Source organism: Halichoerus grypus, chromosome 3 (assembly GCF_964656455.1).
Source record: "Halichoerus grypus chromosome 3, mHalGry1.hap1.1, whole genome shotgun sequence".
Classification (NCBI taxonomy): domain Eukaryota; kingdom Metazoa; phylum Chordata; class Mammalia; order Carnivora; family Phocidae; genus Halichoerus; species Halichoerus grypus.
Window position 1 is genome coordinate 86,596,621 of NC_135714.1, and position 22,969 is coordinate 86,619,589.

Consider the following 22,969-nt stretch of genomic DNA (forward strand, 5'->3'; position numbering starts at 1 on the left):
GCTCAGTGTTCCTTGTGACTTGGGAAATTCCCCCATCATTCCCCTCACTACACAATGAACACATGTCAAATAAATGACCCAACAACACTCTCTGGCTGGAAGCTTCAGTAAATCCCTGTGGAAGAAAATCTTCCAGACTGCCTTTCTCATCCTTATTTCCGTGCCAAGGACAAGGTAAATGAGCTCTCTAAAGTGCTTGTGGTATTAACAGTTATTACCATGATTAATATCTAGTGGAATGTTCAGCTAATATCATGCATCCACCAACCATTTTTATCTTAATATAGTTGAGATGTCCCAAGTGAAGGGAAATCAGTTTCTCCTGTGAAGACAGAAGACTGTTAAAAATCTTATGATGAAGGAAGTATACTTAGTTGTTTCTAATCTCAAACCATTTATTTTAATATGCTACAAACCATCCCAGACAATTCTTATGAGAATATAGATATAGAAATATCAATGCCCATAATGTGCTCACTATATTTCAAACTTCTTTCACATAAATGATGAGATTTAATAAAATCAGAAGGTTTATGTACATGTCACCACCAATCTAATGCCAGGGGTCATGGAGAGGTACTTTAGGTTTATAATACTTATTTTGGAATATGAACTGATAAATCTGAATGGTTCCTTTCCATGTTAAATTGGTTAGAGCCCATTTTTTTTTCATATTTTCTGATAGAAATAAAAGCATTTCAGGGGTAAACTAATTTCTCAATTCATTTAAGATCTGACTAGAGTTCTAGATCCTGAAACATAAATTGGGCATAAACAAACAGAATTTTGTAAGAAAGTCTTATAAATTATTTGATGTACAAAAAGTCTGTATAAATATAACAAAAGTGTTAAATGTAATAGCAGAAGTCTGTTAAATGTAACAGTTAGTGACAACTAACTAAAATTACCAGCAATAATGGAATAGATGAATTACTGCAATATTTAGTCTAGATATAGTCTATACTTAAAAAAGTCTTCATAGCCTCTATTTGGCTTAATATAACATGATATGCAGTTAAAAAGTTATCTAAGAAGGGGCGCCTGGGTGGCTCAGTGGGTTAAGCATCTGACTCTTGTTTTTGGCTCAGGTCATGATCTCGGAGTCATGAGATTGAGCCCCACTGGACATGAGTCTACCTAAGATTCTCTCTCCCTCTCCTTTTACACCTCCCCTCTGCTCTCTCTCTCTTTGTAAAAAAAAAAAAAAAAAAAAAAGTTCCTTGGGGCACCTGGGTGGGTGGGTTAAGCATCTGCCTTCGGCTCAGGTCACGATCTCAGGGTCCTGGGATCAAGCCCTGCATCAGGCTCCCTGCTCAGCAGAGAGCCTGCTTCTCCCTCTGCCCCTCCCCCTGGCTCATGCTCTCTCTCTCAAATAAATAAATAAGATAAAAAAATAAAGTTATCTAAGAAAATGAAAAATCTTTCATAAAGGAGTTACAGGCAATATTTCTTGTGGTGAAGTAAATCTTCAAAAAACTATAGTGACTATCAATGTACAGATAAATTTCAACAATTATATACCCTATTAATTTTTTTAAAATTCTTTGGCACTTCTGGCCACAGTGACAGACATCTGAATGTGTTCAAAAGTATTTTTTAATAGAAAAAAATAGATATTCTATTGCAAAACCAAATGATAAATTTATCATTAAAACACATGAGGTTGGGTGCCTGGGTGGCTCAGTTGGTTAAGCGACTGCCTTTGGCTCAGGTCATGATCCTGGAGTCCTGGGATCGAGTCCCACATCAGGCTCCCTGCTCAGCAGGGAGTCCGCTCCTCCCTCTCATGCTCTCTGTCTCTCATTCTCTCTCTCGCAAATAAATACAATCTTAAAAAAAAAAAAAAAAAAAAAAAATTAAAAAAAAAACACATGAGGTTACTTTAATTGAAATGATAATAATGCTATAAATGGTGAAGAATACAATATAGAATCAAGAATTAACCAATAAATGACAAATGGACATACAAATACACAGGTTGGTATCAGCCTCTCAGGAAAAGTAATTTAAAATTACTTATTATCAAATACTACTAGAAATAATTATCTCCTTTCCAGTCAAACATGAAACAAGTAATTTCTTGGTATCTTAAATTTAACCGAAATTTATGTTTTAGTTTTGGTTGGTTAATTTTCAGTAAGGTTTCATTGCTCTTCAAATCTAGTCAATTTCTTTTTTTCCAAATCCCTCTCAAAATCACAGGATTTCCCATTCCATGACTTCTTACAGTATTTCCACCCAATGGTGAGCAAGGACTTTAAAATATCTTTGGCTTAAACTAAGGGTTTGGTGGTTTCTGATAGGACTGATAACCTCTACATAAACAGAAATTAGGATAGACCATAGATTTAGAATGGACTCCAAAAGCTGAAACATTATAAAAAGACACAGCTCAGGAGTCAATAGTCATGGCCTGTCTTTGCTTCCTACTGAATATCAGAACAACATATTGAAAGACATTTGATAATATTTTTAAGAAATCAGAATGCACTTGTACAACATGATGAAATTTATCTCTCAAGCCAAAATATAATGAAATATTAGAAACACTGCCATTAAATCTAGGTTAAGATAAAAATACTATTATCACTGTTGTTTAACACTGTTCTGGAGAATTAGGTGAAGTAATTAAATAATAGAAAGATATAAGATGTATAAAATTGAGAGGCAAAATTATCATAATTTGCAGATGATATAGAACTGGAAAATCTGACTCAACTGAAAACTATTACAATGAGAGAACATTAATGTATCAAATAAATGATGATGATAGTGAAAACTTACAGGTGCTTACTATGTACAGCAGTGTTCTACATATATTAACTCATTTAATCCTCTCAACAATTCTATATAATATCATCATCTCTATTTTATGGACAATAGGAAACAGGTCACATAGCTTGTGTGGTAAAGGTGGGATTAAAAAATTTGAGGCTGTATTCTTAACCACTACACCAAATCAAACTGTTTGTAAAATCTTTCTGTTGGTACTTAAAAAACAGCTAGAAAATATAATAAAATAATAAGATATCATTATACTAGCAACAGAATTACAATAGCAACAGAAAAGTTAACATAGAAATAATCCTATCACAAAATATGCAAGAAAACTTTAAAATGCCACAGAGGAACTTAAAAAGTAGACAGGAAGATGTACCTTGTTTTTGTAAAAAATAAAACTCAATATCATATGCCAGTTTTTTCCTACTTGTTTGTAAATTTAATTCAATGACAATATAAATACCAAAATGATTTTTTTCCCCCAAGGGAGGGAGAAAAAAAGACAAGCCAATTCTACTATTCATGTAGAAACAGTGGCAAATGTGTGATATAATTATAATTTTAACAACCTCTTGGTCCTGGAAAATAAAGAACCTGAATGAGATGAATATAACTGAAAATAGATTCAGAAATAGACATAAATTCATGTGAGAATCCAGTTTACCATAAGGGCATTTATAATCAATGGGAACCATTTATTCATGTAAACAAATATGTTATTAACCTTAGACTCATTCAAATATCTATTTGAGAAGTATAAAAGTTTAAAATGTATTAAGTCAAGTCTGTCCGGACTCTACTTATCTACTCTTTGTTAAGTATTTATTTTACTTAATTTCTGTAGGATCTCTGAACAATAATTTATAATTTGGATAGATGTGTTCTGGAATAATATCAGCTTAACAAGAGTTTCTAGTTCCTCATTTTGGCTTTGGGGGAATGAAGAAAAATAACCTTTAGGAATGATTCTCTAGCAGATGTAAGAATGCTGCAGATAAAAGCTGCCTTTTCTTTTTTCATTATGCACCTTACTTTCTTAAATTCTGTGTTACCATCTGTATAAACCAGGTTAACAGGCTGAATTTTTAGCAGATTTACTTCTAATATGGCTTGTTTATTTATTTTGCATATTTAATAGGATGTCCTGGAAGAAAAGCTGGAGAAAAACAAGGACATTTATACTTTGGGACTGTGAAAATGATTAGACTCACTGAATCCTACATATAACAACTGGGCCTGTTGTTGCTAGCCTTTCGACAGACTTGTGCCAGAATCCATTTCTCTTTAAATGCCATGGAATGTCATTGATACGTGAAATGACAACCCTGAACTCTGACGTTGCATAACGAAGACCTCAGTGCAGGACCCCAGATACTCCTTAGCAAGTTGGAATTGTGTTGTCTGTGCCCATCACTCTTCATGAAGAAAATATATTCTATGGAAAAACATTGCTACAGGAACTGCTTCATATCAATACTGAATTAAATCAGGCTGAAAAGGAATAAATACTGTCACCAGCATACTTTCCAAGCAACTGCAATGTGGATATGTTAACGCTGTGTCAAAGCATCATCTGTCCTGATGTCTGTAGGGAAGTATGCCATTGTCTCGATCAGATCAGCTGCCAGCTTGGGCCAGTCCTAAGTAGGATACTCTACCCTGTATCATGAGAATTGTTATTTTCACCAAAGGTGACAATAATTCATATTTATTTTCTTCTTTTGTGTTTCTCATCAAGAAATCCACCCCCAACATCCTCCTACTCACAACTTCTAAACATCTCTCTTTTCCTTCTCAAGAACCTTCCCCTCCACCCTGGCTCCCCAATCTTCCTTAATATAAGATTCTCTAGAAATCTCTTAGTGCTCATTCAGTTTTTTATCTGGCTCTGGAAATTTTTTCTGTTCTCGTTTCACTTGCTGTGTTTACAGGGCACTGCTCCATTCACAACAGGCTGTACATACTGAAATCTCCACATTCAGAGGAGTAGTATTTATTAATTTGATGACTTAGGATGAGGAGACCCATGGATTTCTATAACTCAGAGGAAACAAATATCTTTAATATGTAACTATGAATTTTCATTTCCTAGGATAACTTTACAAAATAGAATAGTAAATGTTTAAAAATATAGTGACAAGATATATAACATGTAAATATTTCAAGCTTCATAGAGCTGCAGTGAAACAATTAGATTTTTTAAATGAGAAAAGTAGGAAGGGTCACTGAGAAAAAACAATGATAAACATGCATCACTAATTTAGTTTCTTGACCTGGAAATAAAGAATTAGCCTTGAGTTATTTTGTTACATCTATTTATTTATTCTGTTTCATTCCACAAAGGATTTGAGAGTTTGGTTCAGTTTACCCTTCTAAACAATCTAATACATACTTTTATCCCTTCCTAATATATTTTTTCCATCTGCCAAAATAGTTTTCTGGTGTGCTGAATTAAATTACACCCAAAATTTGGAACTGATATACTGTGGGAAAGGAAGTTTATATAAAATGATAACAATCTTGCTAACTCTGGACTTAAGCTTGTCTTAAATAACACTTGAGACTGGAAAATGAACAGCATGGTTGTAATGGGGGCAAGGCTGGGGCATTGCTGATCTTTCCCTTCATCTGACCTGATTTGTTCTCAGCCACCTTTCAGCATGCACCCTCAATTAGTAAGCTATTTTGAAAAGATGCAGGCAACACTACTAGGAAATGAAGACTGAAAACTTCTCTGTAACTGCAAAGCCCTTAACAAATTAAATCATCAAGTGCTTGGGATGCTAGATGCTCAATGAGTGTTTACTGAATGAATAAAACTTGGTCAAAAGTTTCTTAAAATGAAGAAGAAAAAAGGAAGAGTAAAATTAAAGTGTTTTTTTAAATCATTACTTTTGATCTTGGCTTTTCCTTTATCCCTTCCAACCTTTCTCTTGCTTCTTTACATTTCTTCTCTTGAAGAAAAACTTTTTGTTCTTATTTTTCAGTTTTCATGGGGGGGATAACATTTTGTCACTTTCAATTCCTGATGCTGTCCATGTTGTATGACAACTGTGTTTATGCTCATATATACTCATATGGTGGTACCCTGTAATTATCACTTTAATCATGACACACTTTCTGAGTTGATTTAATAGGGTTTCCTTTTACTGATTTCAAGTGGGAAAATACCATAAAGTGTTAGTAGGGAACATAAGTTTTTTGAGTCCTGGTTGAGTTTCTTACTCTAATTTATTTCCACATGAATGGCCTTTGAAATTCCACTGTTGTTGTAGGTCAGTATCTCTGATTAGGAACTGCTTTCACAAAGCAGAACAAGGGGTGGAGGAGCGAGAGAGATTTTTAAGCAGTAAAGACAAAAAGACGCTCAGAGACTGAATAGGCTGTGATTGCTGAGTAGTGAAAACAGGTGGTGGTTTTGGCTCATGAAAGGTAACTTGCCAAAAGAGGTTAGACATAAATAACTAGAGTATAAGTAGATTAATATAAAAAATACACAAAGAATCAATACAAAAAATAACACCATAACCATAAATATGAATGTTTTATCATTGAGGTTTTTTCCCATTATGAATGAACATTCCTGTTTACCTACAAAGTCATGAGAAAATTGTATGCACATATCATGTTAAGAATCACCCAAGGACCTTAGTAAAAACATAGATTCCAGGAGCCAACCTTCAGAGAAATGATTTAGTAGGTATTTGTGGAGTCTCAAATATGCATTTTCATAAGTATTACATAGGATTTTGGAGACCATTCTTCAGATATGTTGTCTTACAGGAAACAGAGTAAAACACTGGATAATTTGAATTAACCCTTTGTTAATTCACTCAAAAATAATGATTACTAGGTACTATTTATTGATATACCAGGTATGTAGGGATTGGAGATACAGTGGAAAATAAGATAAGCATATAATATATAAATATGTAAATATAAATACCATGCATTCTATGAGGAAAATTAGATAGAATGCCTGATGAATAAGGAGCTGTGACTAAGCAATTGAGGGCTTTGTTCAACCGAGAGTTAACTGGTATAACCTTATTTGTGGTAATTAATTCAACTAAATACACATATGTTGAGAACACACTATTTCTTAGACACTGAATTAGGCCCTGGGGGTTGAGAGATAAGAATGGTTCTTTCCTCAATGTACCCATAAACTATTAGACAAGAAAATACGTTATTATTTTAAGTTACAATACATCAACCATTATGCTAAGCCATCAGGACACAAAAATGAATAAGACACAGTTCTTACTCTTCAGGATTTCTTCTAATAAAGGAAATGAAGGCAGATATAGAGAACTTAAGGTAGAAGTATGTATGAGGTATTCCTAAAACTAAAAGAAATCTAAAGCATAGAAAAATATGAGGGAACGATACTGATGGAAGAACGTGGTAAAGCAGACAAGGGAAAGATCATGCAGGGCCTTGTAGATAGGAGTCTTGATAAGAATTTTGGTTAAAAAAGATTATTTTGAGAGTGGGCCAGAATCCAATATGGCTGGTGTCCTTCTAAAAAGGGAAATGAGAAATTTGGATACACAGACAGACATTCAGAGGGAAGTTGATGAGGGAGAAGATGGCCATGTGACTGGAAGGATGCATTTACAAGCCAAGGAACACCACGGATTATTGGCAAATACCAGAAGCTAGAAGACGCAAAGAAAGATTCTCCCCATGAGCCATCAGAGAGTACATGGATCTTCTAACATCTTGCTTTTGGACATTTAGCCTCTAGAAGGGTGAGATGATGAATTACTGTTGCTTTAAGTAAAATAATAATAATAATAATAATAATAGTAATAATAATAATAAAAGATTATGCTAGTTTAAGCCTGAAGAATAGAGAGGAACAAGAATGGATGCAGGAAATTATTGTTAGGAAAGCAGGTAAGAGATGATGGCAAACTTGACTAAAATGATGTCATGAAAGATAGAAGGGAACAATATTTATGAATACGGTTTTGACTGATTGCATTTGGAAGAAAAGGTAGGAGTCAAGTATGAATCTTGTTACTGACTTGAGTAAGTGGAGAATGATGATGGTGGTTACTGATATATGGATTTTTGGAGGAGGAGCAGCTTTAAGGGGGAAAAATAAATTCAGTTTTGGACATGTTCAATTAGAGGTTACTTTTGAAACACCCAAGTGGAGTGTTGAGTAGGCATTGGATATATAGGTCTTCTAGAGCTAACAAGAGAAGCTGGAGCTGGAGCTAATAACTGGATCCCATGGTAACTACATGATGTAAGTATAGAATACTGTGTAATATCTTTCTTGTGAGAGAACAGAAGGAGGCCTACACAGAACCCTGAGGAATGCCATATTTAATGACATAAAAGGACAGGTGGAGACAGTGAAAGATAATGAGTAGAGGTAACAGAAAGAAAACAGGAGACTGGGATGTATGCAAAAACTCAGGAAAACTGGGAAGAGTTAAATGTCCTGAAGGTTCTTAAGAGATCAAGGAAGATCAGGGCTGAAAAAAAATATTTTGTGACTTTTATCAGGGGGATGGAGAAGGTAGAGCACAAAATGAAGTGAGTATAACAATAAGGTGTTGGGGCGCCGGGGTGGCTCAGTTGGTTAAGCGTCTGCCTTCAGCTCAGGTCATGATCTCAGGGTTCTGGGACTGAGCCCTGCATGGGGCTCCCTGCTAAGCAGGGAGCCTGCTTCTCCTTCTCCCTCTGCTGCACCCCCGCCCCCCCGCTTATGAGCTCTCTCTCAAATAAATAAAATCTTAAAAAAAGAATAAGAGAGGTGTCACAGAGGGTAAGATACATACATTCTGTGTGTCTCTACATAATAGAATAATTAAGTCATGTAAATAAAAAACTATTGAAGAATGGTGATATTCTCTATCTTTAGATCTACATGCATGTAATCGAGACAATAATGTGATTAATCTTGCAATCATTATTCCTTTTTTAAGGATGTGAGGAATTTATCACCAAGAATTTAAGAATTTGCCCAGGCATTTTAATTCAGCTCTCAGGTATAAATAGCTAATTGAATAATAACTGAATAATCTGGTAATCTCCTGATTATGGTAAATGGCTTAAACTCTAATGACATTTTTATAAATGATAAACAGAAGATTAATTATATGTAAAGAAAACAATCAGCTATACTATTAAATACTGAGGAATAACAAGTAGCATAGATTTCAAAAATAGCAAGCCTTTATCCATTAAACTTCACTTTCTTTAACATGATGGTAATAGATATAGCTTTTCTATGTAGTTTTAACCCAAACAGTCCTTGATGAAGTGTCAGATTCTGATAGACTACTCAATGTCAGTTGTTCACTTCCTTAACTTCAGAAACAAGTTCTCATTAGCTCTATCCAACTTGGAGGAGTTCTCTCTTTGACTAACAGAAATAAAACCTGACTTAGTTTAGAGAGAGATCAAAGAAATTCTCTGATGATTAGCTCTGCTTAGGGATGACTGTTCATATCAAGATTCTCTTTTAAACATTAGACAGACTTCAGAAATCTTGCTGGTGGAATTACTGCCCTCTCAACTAACTAAGGCATTTCTTGCCAAAGACTAAGAGCTTCCACTAACACCATTCTTCTCAATATAAGGAGTCAAAATTAGTTAAAATACAGAACAAATAACTGAAGTTCATAGAGTACAAGGATATATCTCCCTGGCTTTGCCCTTTCTCAACAACTTACATAGCTTTATTTTATAAGTATGAAGTTATACATTTTCCCCTATGGTATTTATGACAGAGTAGAACATATTTTTGAAATGGCAAAACTCATCATTTAAATAAAAAATGTAATAAAAATTAAATACAACTTGCACACATAATATGATGATGTCACTAACAAGGAGAAAGGATTTCTGGTAGGCTTAGACTATAGAATTCAAGAAAGGTATATTCAAAGCAAAAGATGGTTGGATGCATGATTAGAATAACTACATTAAGTTATTAAAAATATAATTTCAGGTCTGTGTATTTAAGAAATCCTTTATTTTATTGTGAATAATTTCAACTACCCAGCTTCTTTAAACTCTTAAGAACTTAATATCCATAAAGTTACAAATCTTGTATTATTGTAAAATCTTGGCCTCTGTATACCAAATACACCAGAACATTAACAGTAGAACTCCATGTGTTGCAAATTCTCTTGTTAGCAGAGGAAATGTGACCTATTCTGGTGAATGGGCTCTTTATCAAAGTTCAGTATGCATTAGAAACAATAAGTAAAATTAGATAAATGTGCAATATTATTTTTATTTTCCATACACCTTTTATTAGAGTGGTTTGAGATTGCTCATGGTGATGAAAAGGGAATTCTTGATGTCCATTACTTACATAAACCCTATTTTTCAAAGGCTGATTGAAATAAAATGAGTTGATAAGGACAACTGATAAATACCTAGTCTGTGTAAAGCATTATGTGTTAAGAAAAATGCCCACTTTAGCTGTACCCCATACATTCTGATATGTAGGGTTCTCATATTATTTTCTAGATACTCTAGAATTTTCATTTGGAATTTCTTCCTTATCTGAAGAATTAAGAACTTGTTCAATTTTTTTTGGTTTATTTTTAATTTCTAAGTTGTAAGAAGTTATTTTTATTTTTATTGTCTTCCAGTTTCACTAAATAATGATCTGAAGAATGTTGTCTGTGTTATTTCCACTTCTTAAAATTTATTGAAATTTACTTGTGGCCTAAAATGTGGTCCTTTTTTTTTTTTTTTTTAAGATTTTATTTATTTATTTGACAGAAAGAGACAGCGAGAGAGGAAACACAAGCAGGGGGAGTGGGAGAGGGAGAAGCAGGCTTCCTGTGGAGCAGGGAGCCCGATGCGGGGCTCGATCCCAGGACCCTGGGATCATGACCTGAGCCGAAGGCAGTTGCCCAATGACTGAGCCACCCAGGCACCCCTACAATGTGGTCCTTTTTTTTTTTTTGGTCAAGGCATAATGATCACTTGAACAGATTTATTTCTGAGTACAGATGTATAACAATATCTTAAAAATAACATCTGTCCAATAAGTATTATACAGATACAGCAACAGGAATGTCTTTTCATCACATGTAGTGGTAGTAATATGAAGACTTAAGAAGAACTGGACTTAGATCTATTTTGTAAAAGCTGCTGATTCTATGATATTTTGAATCTCAAAATGACAATGGAAGACAGTAGGTAAAAGTACAATATAGTAGCTTTCACTGTGGTGATGCTATGTACTCTCAAAAATAATCTAAATCTGACAAAAAAAAGTATATGTAACCAAACAGAAAACAACAAATTAAATGATAAAAGTGACCTCTGAAAACACACAGTCACTCACATTCACAATAGTTCTACTGGATTCAAGAGACCTAATGTCTCTGATATACTTTTTCTTTAGTACGTCTATAAATTTCTTGAAGAGTTGAAAAATTGCCCATGTAATCCTATTGCTTTTTAATCTTGAGACTGAATTAGTAACTTTTTTAAAAATAAATTCATCAACAATTCAATGCTGGTGATGAGGCATGGCCAAATATCTCAATGGAAGAATTCTAAGAATTTCCCACCTTCCCCAAATCTTATAGTCAAAGCACTAAGTTATAATGGCGACTCCCCTTCCAATCATTCCACTTAATGTTTAAACATTTACCTGAATAGAGGGGGCATAAATATATATATTTATACATATTATATGAGCACAGCAGAGCCTTGGTAAATAATTCATCTCAGAATAAGGCAAGGAAAAAAAAAGATTCAGCTTGGTTCAACCATGCTTCACTCTCACTTGGGTGTACATCGTTAAGCATGGACATACTGAAAATAAAGACCAAAGAACAACTAAAGAATGAAATTTGCTCTTTTAAAATGCAGACTAGGGAAAGGATAAGAAGAAAAGGTCGGTAAAGGACATTGGTAGTTACATAAATTATCCACATACCCTACAGAGACTTTGGTGGTGAGAGACAGAAGTTTTGTTACAAATTGAGAATCACTACATATATATTGTCCCTCTATAGCAGAGAAAATAATCGTCGAGATTAACTTTCATAGCTTGTATCACAAAAATTTTCCCCAATAAAGAAAATTATTAATTTAATGCATAGTATATATTTTTCAAACCTTAAATGTTCCCTTGAGTGTGTAATTTTCCATTCCTTTCCCATTCCTCTCCCCATCCCAATTCTCTTATAGCTTAAGCTAATCTTCAACATAACATGTCACTAATCCATCTATTTTCAACCTACTAGTTCATTTATCTATTATAAGTAGGAATTTCAAAATATATTGTTTTAATAAATGCATTTCATTCTATTGTCAGTTACATATCTTTATATATATATACTTTTATACAAATACATATATATATTCACACATAAATCTATCTACCTATATATTTTTTAAACTAATAAGCTGTGGTTGGAATTGTGAAGCAGAATCTTAGCTATTTAAGGAAAAGCTGATGGGAAAGACATTGGCACTAGATGAAATAATTCTTTTGGCAATTCTTTAGTAGTTTCCAGATCAAAATAGTATTAAACCTAAGAAGTAAATGTCAAAGTGAAATCTTAAACTTAAATTACTGAGCTAAAACTGCCAGAAAGATTCCTTCTTTGGAGAGCCAGTCTTCTTCTCCCTTACTCCTCTTACTGTTTGTAGTGACTTCTAAATGTAAAGTGATAGTAATAAAGTTAGCATAGCTGAACAGAAATGGAATACCAGGATATCTCTTCTTTTGTACATATTATTTAGATACAGAAGACTGTCGTAAAATTCTTGGTAGTTTTCAAAGTTGAAACCTTTAATCTTTAATTATTCAACATGTAATAATAATTGTTACCATTTTTGAGTGCTAATCACGTATTAGACACTGAACTAGGTACTTTACATATATCATTCTTAAAACAATTCTGCAAGGTAGGAATTATTATAATTATGCCTGCTTTTACAAACAGGAAACTAGAACAGTTATAAAGATTATAAGATTATAAAACCAAAGGAGCAGGGTGAAATTTAAAACCAAGTCTATGTAAGAGCAAACCTCATGCTTTTTCTACTACAAAGGGTCTACTTCAGGGAATAAATATGATAGATGCATGTATAAATTAATGTTAATTAGAGTTCTCCTCTCATAGCTGTTTTCAAGCTTGTAGTCTACTAGTCAGAGTGCAGTTTATGTTTCAATTTTAAAAAGCCATTTTTTATCTGTTTAGAATTTGACATGGATATATAATATGTGCATATATTCTTTTGTATCTGCTTTTTATTATATTAAACATTTAAATCTGAACCAAGAAGACTCCAAATAAACAGAAGGATAGAAAAGGGGGACAAAATTTCAGGTAAAATGTAAAAAAAAAATTAAAATATTTTGAATAAAGAATTCTATAAATATAAAATTCTGACAAAATAGATACTTTAAAAAAGAATTCTGATAAATAGGTATGGTATTTAAATGGATAATTTTAAGAAACCCATAAAGTTACAGTAATTGACTTAAGAATGATCAAAGATCTCCCTAGTTAAAAGACAACAGGCTCAGATGGTTTTACAGACAAATGTTCATCATCATTAGCCATCAGGGAAATTCAAATTAAAACCATATTGAGATACCACCTTACACCAGTTAGAATGGCAAAAATTGACAAGGCAAGAAACAACAAATGTTGGAGAGGTTGTGGAGAAAGGGGAACCCTCTTACACTGTTGGTGGGAATGCAAGTTGATACAGCCACTTTGGAAAACAGTGTGGAGGTTCCTCAAAAGTTTAAAAATAGAGCTACCCTATGACCCAGCAATTGCACTACTGGGTAGTGAAAAGAAGGGCCATATGCACCCCAATGTTCATAGTAGCAATGTCCACAATAGCCAAACTGTGGAAACAGCTGAGATGCCCTTCAACAGATGAATGGATAAAGAAGATGTGGTCCATATATATAATGGAATAGTACTCAGCCATCAGAAAGGATGAATACCCAACTTTTACATCAACATGGGTGGGACTGGAGGAGATTATGCTAAGCGAAATAAGTCAAGAAGAGAAAGTCAATTATCATATGGTTTCACTTATTTGTGGAACATAAGGACATTAGGAGAAGGAAGGGAAAAATGAAGGGGGGAAATCGGAGCGAGAGATGAACCATGAGAGACTATGGACTCTGAGAAACAAATTGAGGGTTTTAGAGGGGAGGGGCGTGGGGGGATGGGTTAGCCCAGTGACGGGTATTAAGGAGGGCACGTACTGCATGGAGCACTGGGTGTTATACAAAAACAATGAATCATGGATCACCACATCAAAAACTAATGATGTATTGTATGGTGACTAACATAACATAATAAAATAAAATAAAATAAAAAAGTTTTACTCAATCTATAAGAAACAGATAATTCCTCTTATACAAAATGATTGGACAGTAGAAAAAGGGAAAGAGAAATGCAATCTTTTTTCTTTTTTAAAGATTTTATTTATTTATTTGAGAGAGAGAGAATGCACACAAGTGGGGGGAGGTGGAGAGGGAAAGGGAGAAACAGACTCCCCACTGAGCAGGGAGTCTGCCCTGGGGCTTGATCCCAGGACCCTGGGATCATGACCTGAGCCAAAGGCAGATGCTTAACCAACTGAGCCACCCAGGCAGCCCTGAGAAATACAAGAAAAGACTGACAAGGACATACAGAAAGATTGACAAGGACAGATAAAATTATAAATTTATTTCACCTATGAACACAGATGCAGAAATTCACTATTAGTAAATACTAGCAAATCAAATATAGTCAATATTTTTTTTTGTAGTGACCTAGTAGAGTCGATGTCAGGAATGCAAGGACCACTTAACATCAGAAATTTTAATGATGTTACACATTATCATATTAAAGGAAGAAAATGGATGATCCTAATCAATCCTTTCCAGTTGAATAAGTATTTGGTAAAATTCAACACTCATTCATGATAATCACTCAACTAAGAGAAAAAAGAAAGGGAAAAATTTCTGTATAAAAAATTACCCATCATCCAAATAGAGTATTTATCTAAAACATCAAATCTAGTTGTGAAACTAGAAGCATTTTCATGAAATTTAGGTACAAACAAATCTATCCACTCTCATAACTTCTAGTTTATTTTATACTAGAGGTCTTGTCCAATGCAATAGGACAACAACAACAAAAAAAATCAAAGATGTAATCATAAAAGTTGTAACTAGAAAGATATTTTATATATATTTATATGATTGCATTAGCTTCATAAACATCCAAGAGAATCCACAATCTATTAGATTTAAAAAGAGAATCAAATTCAAAATACTTGGTATTTACTCAAAGGAGTTAAAAACTTTTGTCTACACAAAAATTGCACATGGATGTTAAAGAACCTTTATTTATAATTGCTAAAATTTAGAAGAACTAAGATGTCCTTCAGTAGGTGAATGGTTAAAAAACTGGTACATCCAGACAATGAACCATTATTCAGCACTAAAAAATGAGCTATTAAGACATGAAAAGACACAGAGGAAATTTAAATACATATTATCAAGTGAAAAGTCAATCTGAAAAGGCTATATACTATATGATTCCAACTCTATGACATTCTAGAAAAGGAAAAACTATGGAAATAGTAAAAAGATCTGTGTTCTTAGTGTTTGGGAGAGAGGGCAGGATGAATAGGTAGAACATAGTGGATTTTTAGGGCAGTGGAACTACTCTGTATATCAAAATGATGCATACATGTCATATATATGTTCAAACCCAGATAATGTACACCACCAAGAGTGAACCCTAATGTAAACTATGGACTTTGAGTGATAATAATTATTGTCAATGTAAGTTTATCAGTTGTAACAAATGTACCACTCCGTGGAGGATATTGATAATGAGGGAGGCTATGCATGTGTAGGAGCAGGGAGTATGTAGGAAATCTCTGAGCTTACTGTTCAATTTTGCTGTAAACCTAAAACTGTTCTAAAAAATAAAGTCTCTTAAAAACAGAAGATCAAACAAGTTTGCTAAAAATAATCTTTCTATTATACCAGTAATAATTAACTAGAAAACATAATAGCATAAAAGCTATAATGCATAAAACTAATAATATAATGTATTTATTCTTCATTATGGACAACTAACAATTGTTAAATCCACATGTTCAAATTAATTTCTACCTCCTTCTATGGTCTTTAATCAGTAAATGAAAACACCAAAACACCATCCTTTTAGCCTAGGCCAAAAACTATGGAGTTATCCTTGATTCCTCTCTCTTTTATATCTCACATTCAATCAGTCAGCAGCATCTGTTAGATTTGTTTTTAAAATATATCTACTTATCATCACCTCCACTGTTAGACCCTTGGGTCCAAACCACCATACTTTCTCCTTAGTCTCTGTTTTGCCTTTGTCCTTCTATAGTCTCCTTTCCATGTAGTAGCCAAAATAATCTTTTCACATGTAAGTCAGATCATGTCACCATTCTGCTCAAAATCTTACAATAGCTTCTCATCTCATTTGGCATAAAGTCAAAGTCCTCAGGTTTATACAAGATCTTACCCATTGATATCGCTCTAAGTGTATTACTTTCTACTCCCCTCTTCACTCATTCCATTCTATACATAGTCTCCTTACTGGTCCCCTACAAAGTATGTTACTATCATTGCACTTGCAAGATGGAACATTTTTCCTCAAGAAATCTATACAACTCACTCTCTCACTTCCTTTAGGTTCTCTTCTTAAATGTCTCATTATCAGCTAGACTGTCTTTGAGTCCCTCATATAAAATAGTAATTCTTTAATGTTCTACCAACTCCTCATCCTTGGCATTCTCTATCTCCCTTATTATTCTTTATTTTCCTCAGTGGCACTTACTCCCAAGTAACACGCCAAGTGTTTATTTATTTTTTTCTTATTGTCTGTATATCCTCCATTAAATGGAGATTCTATGAGGGCAGGTACTTTTTTTACCCCATTGCTATATTTCCAGCAACTACAACAATGTCTGTTTTGTAGTATGTATTCAAAAATAATATTGAAAAAATAATGTGTTGGTTTTTATGCCATTCATTATATTTTCCCTTATGGTTGAAACATATAAAAAGAAATAAAACAAGTTTTAAAGAAAAGTGAACTAAACCTTGAATATTCTTCAGATAGAACATTTCATGTAAATAATGTAGTATATTTTTCTCTTCCATTTCTTAGTATTGCTGTTGTTAGGGATAACATATCTGATTTAAGAGTACATACAAAAGTTTGTTTTGTATCACAAAGCTTTAGCGAATTGACTTACCATCATTAGTAATACAAAAAGGAATTTGGATTTTGTCAGATTCAAGCTATTAAACCATTTAAACAAAAATCTCATTTCACTGAAGGATGCAGGGGAAAGTATTTATTTAAACTTCCTCAAGTTTAAAATAAAAAGCAATTTTTCCTAGGTAAAGTTGATTTTATCACAAAATGAAAGTCTCATATTTTTTGAACTGTTAATATTCCTTTCTGATCTTTAAAAATCAACAATATCCCAACCATTTTGTTTCATTCAAGAATTAGAATGCAGTAGACAAAGAGCATAGAATATGATTGACATCAGTGAGAATGGCAGAATAAAAATGTCATAAAAACTGCTCCTCCAGAAAAACAATGAGACCACTGGTAAAGATTATCAAAATAAACGCTTTCAGAACTATGGAAATTAAAAAAGAAATCTATGGCAATCTGAGGAGTGCATATTTAAGAGAAACAGCTGAATCTTAGTAAGAATGTGAGCTTTGTTTTAATTTGCCCTACTCTCATTTCCCTCTTCTCAGCTCCGCCATCACCTTGAAAACCAACAGTTCCATAAACCAGCAGGCCAGCAATCTCTGGAAGGGGCAGAATGTTTTAGAGCTCCCCAGAAGAACCATTTCAGGGAATTGTGATTATTTGACCTGTCTGCCAGTTCTCTAAAAAACCTTTCTTCACAGTGGTTGTCTTTATTGGACCTGATTCAGAGCTGTCTCAAACAGCCTTTTTTTGTCAAAAACATTTATTATTTGTCAGAAACAGTCATCAGTGATTGTTTAATATTGCAGTTGTTGGAGGAGGCCATAACCATAACAACTGGGGTAAATAAGAAGCTAACAATAAAAGTTTAAAATTAAGGTTAAAAGCTGAAGAAGGCAATGTCTACATGGGGCTTTAAAAGCTCCAACATGTTCCTGGGAATTTAGAAGGCTATCCACGCATACGTAAGACTGTTTGCATGCTCTAGAAAGACCTGAGAAAGCCTTAATCTCTCATCTGTGGCTTACCTCAAGGTTCTGAACAAGCAGGAAGCAAAGGCTAAGGCAGTTATAGACTGCTGCCTGAAATGTTAAATACGGCCCCAACATGCACACAGAGCTCTTCACCAAAGGCTGGAAGACTTACTGAGTACGGAAACTTAAGGATATCTTTTGAGTACAGAAACTTAGATATCTCTGTCTAAAAATTAGCTGACCATTAAGATAACTAAGCAGTGATCATAGCTGACAAAGAATATAAACTATACGGGTTTAGTTCAGAAAGTCACTAAATAAATAACAACAACCACCACCATCATAACAAACAGCAACAAAAACCCCTGTGGTGGGGACAGAATCTGATTTCCAGAGTTGCCATATTCTATTATTTAAAAGGTAAAGTTTTCAACAAAAACATTTATGAGATGTTGGACTTGCTAGACAAAGACTCTAAATCAGCTCCTTTAAATATGTTCAAAGAACTAAAAGAAACCATGTCTAAAGAAATTAAGGACCAATGTCTCATCAAATATAGAATACTACTAAAGAGAATTAAGGAAAATGAATCAAATAGAAATTATGGAGTTGAAAAGTACGATAAATACAATAAAGTGAAAAATTCACTAGAGGGGCTTAAAAGCAGATATGAATTGGTAGAATAATGATCAGTGAACATAAAGATAGGTCAAGTGAAATTATCCAGTTTAAAGAGCAGGAAGAAAAAAGAATGTATAAAAATGAACAGAGCCTACACAACTCTGGGACACTATCAACCATAGCAATAAACAGATAATGAGAATTGCAGAAGAAGAGAAGAGAGAGAAAGGGACAGAAAAAAACATCTTAAGAAACAATGGTTGAAAACTTCTTTCTTTTTTAAAGATTTTTTTTTTTTATTTATTTATTTGAGAGAGAGAGAATGAGAGAAAGCAAGCACATGAGAGGGGGGAGGGTCAGAGGGAGAAGCAGACTCCCTGCCGAGCAGGGAGCCCAATGCGGGACTCGATCCAGGGACTCCAGGATCATGACCTGAGCCGAAGGCAGTCGCTTAACCAACTGAGCCACCCAGGCGCCCGAAAACTTCTAAAATACACTGTAAAACAATCTACACATCCAAGAAGCTCAATTAACTCCAACTAGGATAAAGAAAAAAAATCCACATTTAGACACACCATACTCAAACTGTCAAAAACCAAAGACAGAGAACCTTGAAAGTTGCAAGAGAACAACAACTCATAAATTGGACATCATCAACATTAAAAACTATGTGCTTCAAAGGACATTATGAAGAAAGTAGAAAGATAATGCACAGAATGGGAGATAATAAGTACAAATCATATATCTGATAAGGGGACCTGTATAGAGAATATGTAAAGGATCCTGGGATCATGACCTGAGCCTAAGGCAGACACTTAACCAACTGAGCCACTGAGGCACCCTTGTCTTTCTCTATTTTTGTAATTCTTCCTTTGCTTCTGTAATTCTTTTAGCATATGACAAGTTGAGATACTACAATTACATAGGCAAAATGTGAAGCTTGCTACCTGAAGGAATATATAGAACAATCTTCTTAACTGTAAAACTAAATAGACATAAAGGTTTTCTAAAGTTGCATAAATACAATCATATATTAGAAAATAGTTATATTAAAAGGACATAAGTGATAACATTATTATGAGCAATAATTATGCTACAGTACATTTTTAACAAGTCTTCCTTCAGAGTTTGTAAATTAAATCTGCAGATACATACCAAATCTGTTTTTGGAGGATCTGGACACTCAGTGGAGAAAAAAGGTGTTGAACTTCTGACTCCACTGCTATCAGGAGTTGGCTTTGGAGGTTGAGCATGCTGTCTGTAAGTAGCACTTTTAGGAGTCCAACAAAACAGGTTGATTGATTCTCGCACACAGCGTTCAATATCAATTTCTAGATAGGAATTTTTTTAAAAAAAGCAAACATTTAGAATTTGAATTGCTATGTCATGTAAAAAACACAATCTTTCCTAAATGCATATATCCAATATGGCTAAGATGAGAACCAATTAGAAAAGATGTCAGTGAAAATATAATGTAGATTTTAATCAGCATATATATGACTACAATGGTGGGAGTATTTTATATTATTATATACCTATATATAGACATACATTTACAAATGTGAATATATACATATATTTTTTGTACATTTTATTTGGTATTACATATATACACACATACGTATATGTACATACATATATATATACACACAGTAGATATGTTTGGATATTTCAGTATATCATTATTTAAACATCATGGAATATAACACATCTTATTTAAGAATTAGCCTCATTTACTCTGATAATATGTTCAATTTTTCAAAGTAAAATAGAGGTTGGGGAGGGGAAGGCTAGAATTTAGAAGTGGACAGGCAAAAGATTCACTCCACCATGACTTCTAGTAAAGTATATTAAAAGTTTTATTTTTGCCTATCAAAGGAGATATAAAATAAATAGGGCAAATTTTATTAAAATATCAATTCTCAATTTTTAAAATAATTTACTGAATTAAGTGAAGAAAGGTGTAAGTGAAGTTTCACATGTAGAAAAATTGCATGCACTTGGTTAAAATGATAAAAAGAAAGGGTCCATTTATTTGAGCAATGGTAAATATAGTGAAATGTATTTTTTAAAAAGCTCTATAACACTATTAACTTGATACTCCACAAAGAGAGGAACCTCGACACCAACTAGAAGAAAAATTAAAGTTCAAGATAGGTTCTCTAATCCATTTAAGAAGGAAGAGACATGTTCAATTCATTTTAGAAAAATTTCAATTAATATGGTTAAGATAAAAATTTGAAGCTAAAGAGAGAAAACCCTGTCATTTAAAACAAAGTTGATTCATTTAACACTGTTAATCTCCAAAGGAAGAATTTCAGACCATAGGTTTTGCATCTGCAGGGCTCAGATCAGTCTGACACATTTGTCACCCAGTAAAAGCTTGAAGTCAAGTCAATGATCCACATCAGAGGTTGTAGTTCAGTCATTAAATCACTAGCAATAGAAAAGTCTGTTGTATCTGCTTCCAAAACATCCTACCAATACCATAAAAGGTTTCCAGTGAATCTTGAGAATTTACTGGCATCCACCCCAATTCCACCCTGATTATTAGTACTGGCAGATATCCCATTCTCCATTCACTTGACCTATGTCACCTCTCCATCGCAAAATCCTTCCAAAGTCCTTTGTCATAACTAAAATATTATGCAAAAAGTACTTTGTAAACTGTACATCAAAATATGCAATTATTCTTATAAAGTAATCTCTTATCCTAGGGCACTGTTTTTTTCTTTTGCATTATAATTTTGATTAATGCATTGTGAATAAAGCATGTAGTACCCCGGATTATGGTTTCTTAGGTTTGATTCCAAGCTCCATAAAGAACTTTGTGACTCTGAAAAAAACAACTTCTCTAAATCCTGACTTCTTTATCCTCATCCATTACTATCATATCTCTCAGAAAGAGTGAACTATTTCCAAAATAATAAAACACATCTCATATTTCATTTGGGCCAGAATAGGTGGAAAATACATCTCTCCTGAAGACTTCTGTTCTTTTGCTCTAATGGCTTTGAACTGCTCCCAAGATCTAGTGAACAATTGTTGTCCTGGCACTTCTCTTATTATCATCTAATTCCCTTCAGCTCTCCCCTATATTTGATCCCTAATTTGAGAGACAAGACATTATTTACTATTTTTTGATTTACTCCAACATTTTGGTGGACTGCATTTTCTAGCAGCTTCTGTGAAAGGGTGCACAGAAGGCAAATTATTTTGAAATCTTCCATGTCTTTTAATATATTTATTTTGCCCTTGACTGATAGAGTAGGCACAGCATTCTAGGGTTGAATTTTTTCCCTTCAGAGTTAGGCAAAATAGTGCTCCATTGTCTTCTTCTGAGAAGTCTGATACGATTCTGAATTGAAATCATTTGCATGTGATTTTCCCATTTTCTGTAAACTTTTAGGATCCCTGGTGTTCTGAAATATCATAAGGATATATGTAAATATGTTACTTCATTATGCTAGGTATTTGGTGGTCCTTTTGTAATCCTTCACCTAACAGAGAAAGTTCTTGTTTGACGTCTGTGGTAATTTCTTTCTTTTTTCCTCTTCTCTCTTATTTAAAAAAAATCTTGAACATCCTGAATTTGTTTTCTAATAATTGCCTTTTCTTCTTACTTTTCATCTGTATTTTGGTTTTACTCTCTGAGACTTTTCCTAAGCTTTATCATCTAACATCTAACTGCATTTCCACATCATTTTTAATTTCCAGTAAATCTTTTTTGTTCTTTGTTACTTAAAAAAAAAATTTGATTTGTCATAGTTGCAATACCTTCTCATAATTATCTTTCTGAGAATATTCCTTTATTCAGTTTGTGTTGGTCTATGTGTTTTAGTTGGAGATTTTCGATCTATGATTTGTCGATCTATGACTCTACCTATTTAAAAGAACAGCATTAAAAATCAGATTGGAAGTTTTGTATATGTGGGCAGGTGTTGGTGACTGGTAGATTCACTACTGGGTAGCTTGGAGACACGGTCATTTGTTAGAAGGCCCCTAAGTAAGATATTTCTCTTCCTGGGGACATTCTACCTCTCCAGAGAATAATTCTCTAATCCATCTAAACTAATCTTTGCCAGCATTGCGCATGGAGAGTTCTGGGCGTTCTAACTGCATACATCCCCTCACTTCTGCTCTCTGCTATGCTCTTGACTCTGAATTTCAAGATACTTTGATTCTATTACTCCAAAGAATACCCCTCCAAATTTACTGTTCTCATGGTCATTTTTTTTTTGTAAAACTTGCAAAAGTAAAGATATTTGAGCCACAAACAGTGAAGACTTCGGTCTTTATACCATTTTCCCCTCTATTACACTTCATCTTGTGTTAGGCAACATTATAGTGTCTGGGGACACT

At 33.7% G+C, this 22,969-nt stretch overlaps 1 protein-coding gene across 4 annotated transcripts in view; it reads right to left on the bottom strand.

Moving 5' to 3' along the window:
• The window catches only part of TBCK (TBC1 domain containing kinase), a 227,777-nt gene that overhangs the window by 59,665 nt on the left and 145,143 nt on the right, over positions 1-22,969 (bottom strand). For 3 of the 4 annotated variants that reach the window (XM_036094769.2, XM_036094767.2, XM_078069049.1), the window contains one exon: positions 19,763-19,938. In XM_036094769.2, the coding sequence (XP_035950662.1) occupies positions 19,763-19,938 (176 nt within the window). Of the gene's footprint in view, positions 1-1,531; positions 1,830-19,762; positions 19,939-22,969 lie in introns of those variants that run through there. The other variant, XM_078069050.1, reaches the window with a different exon arrangement.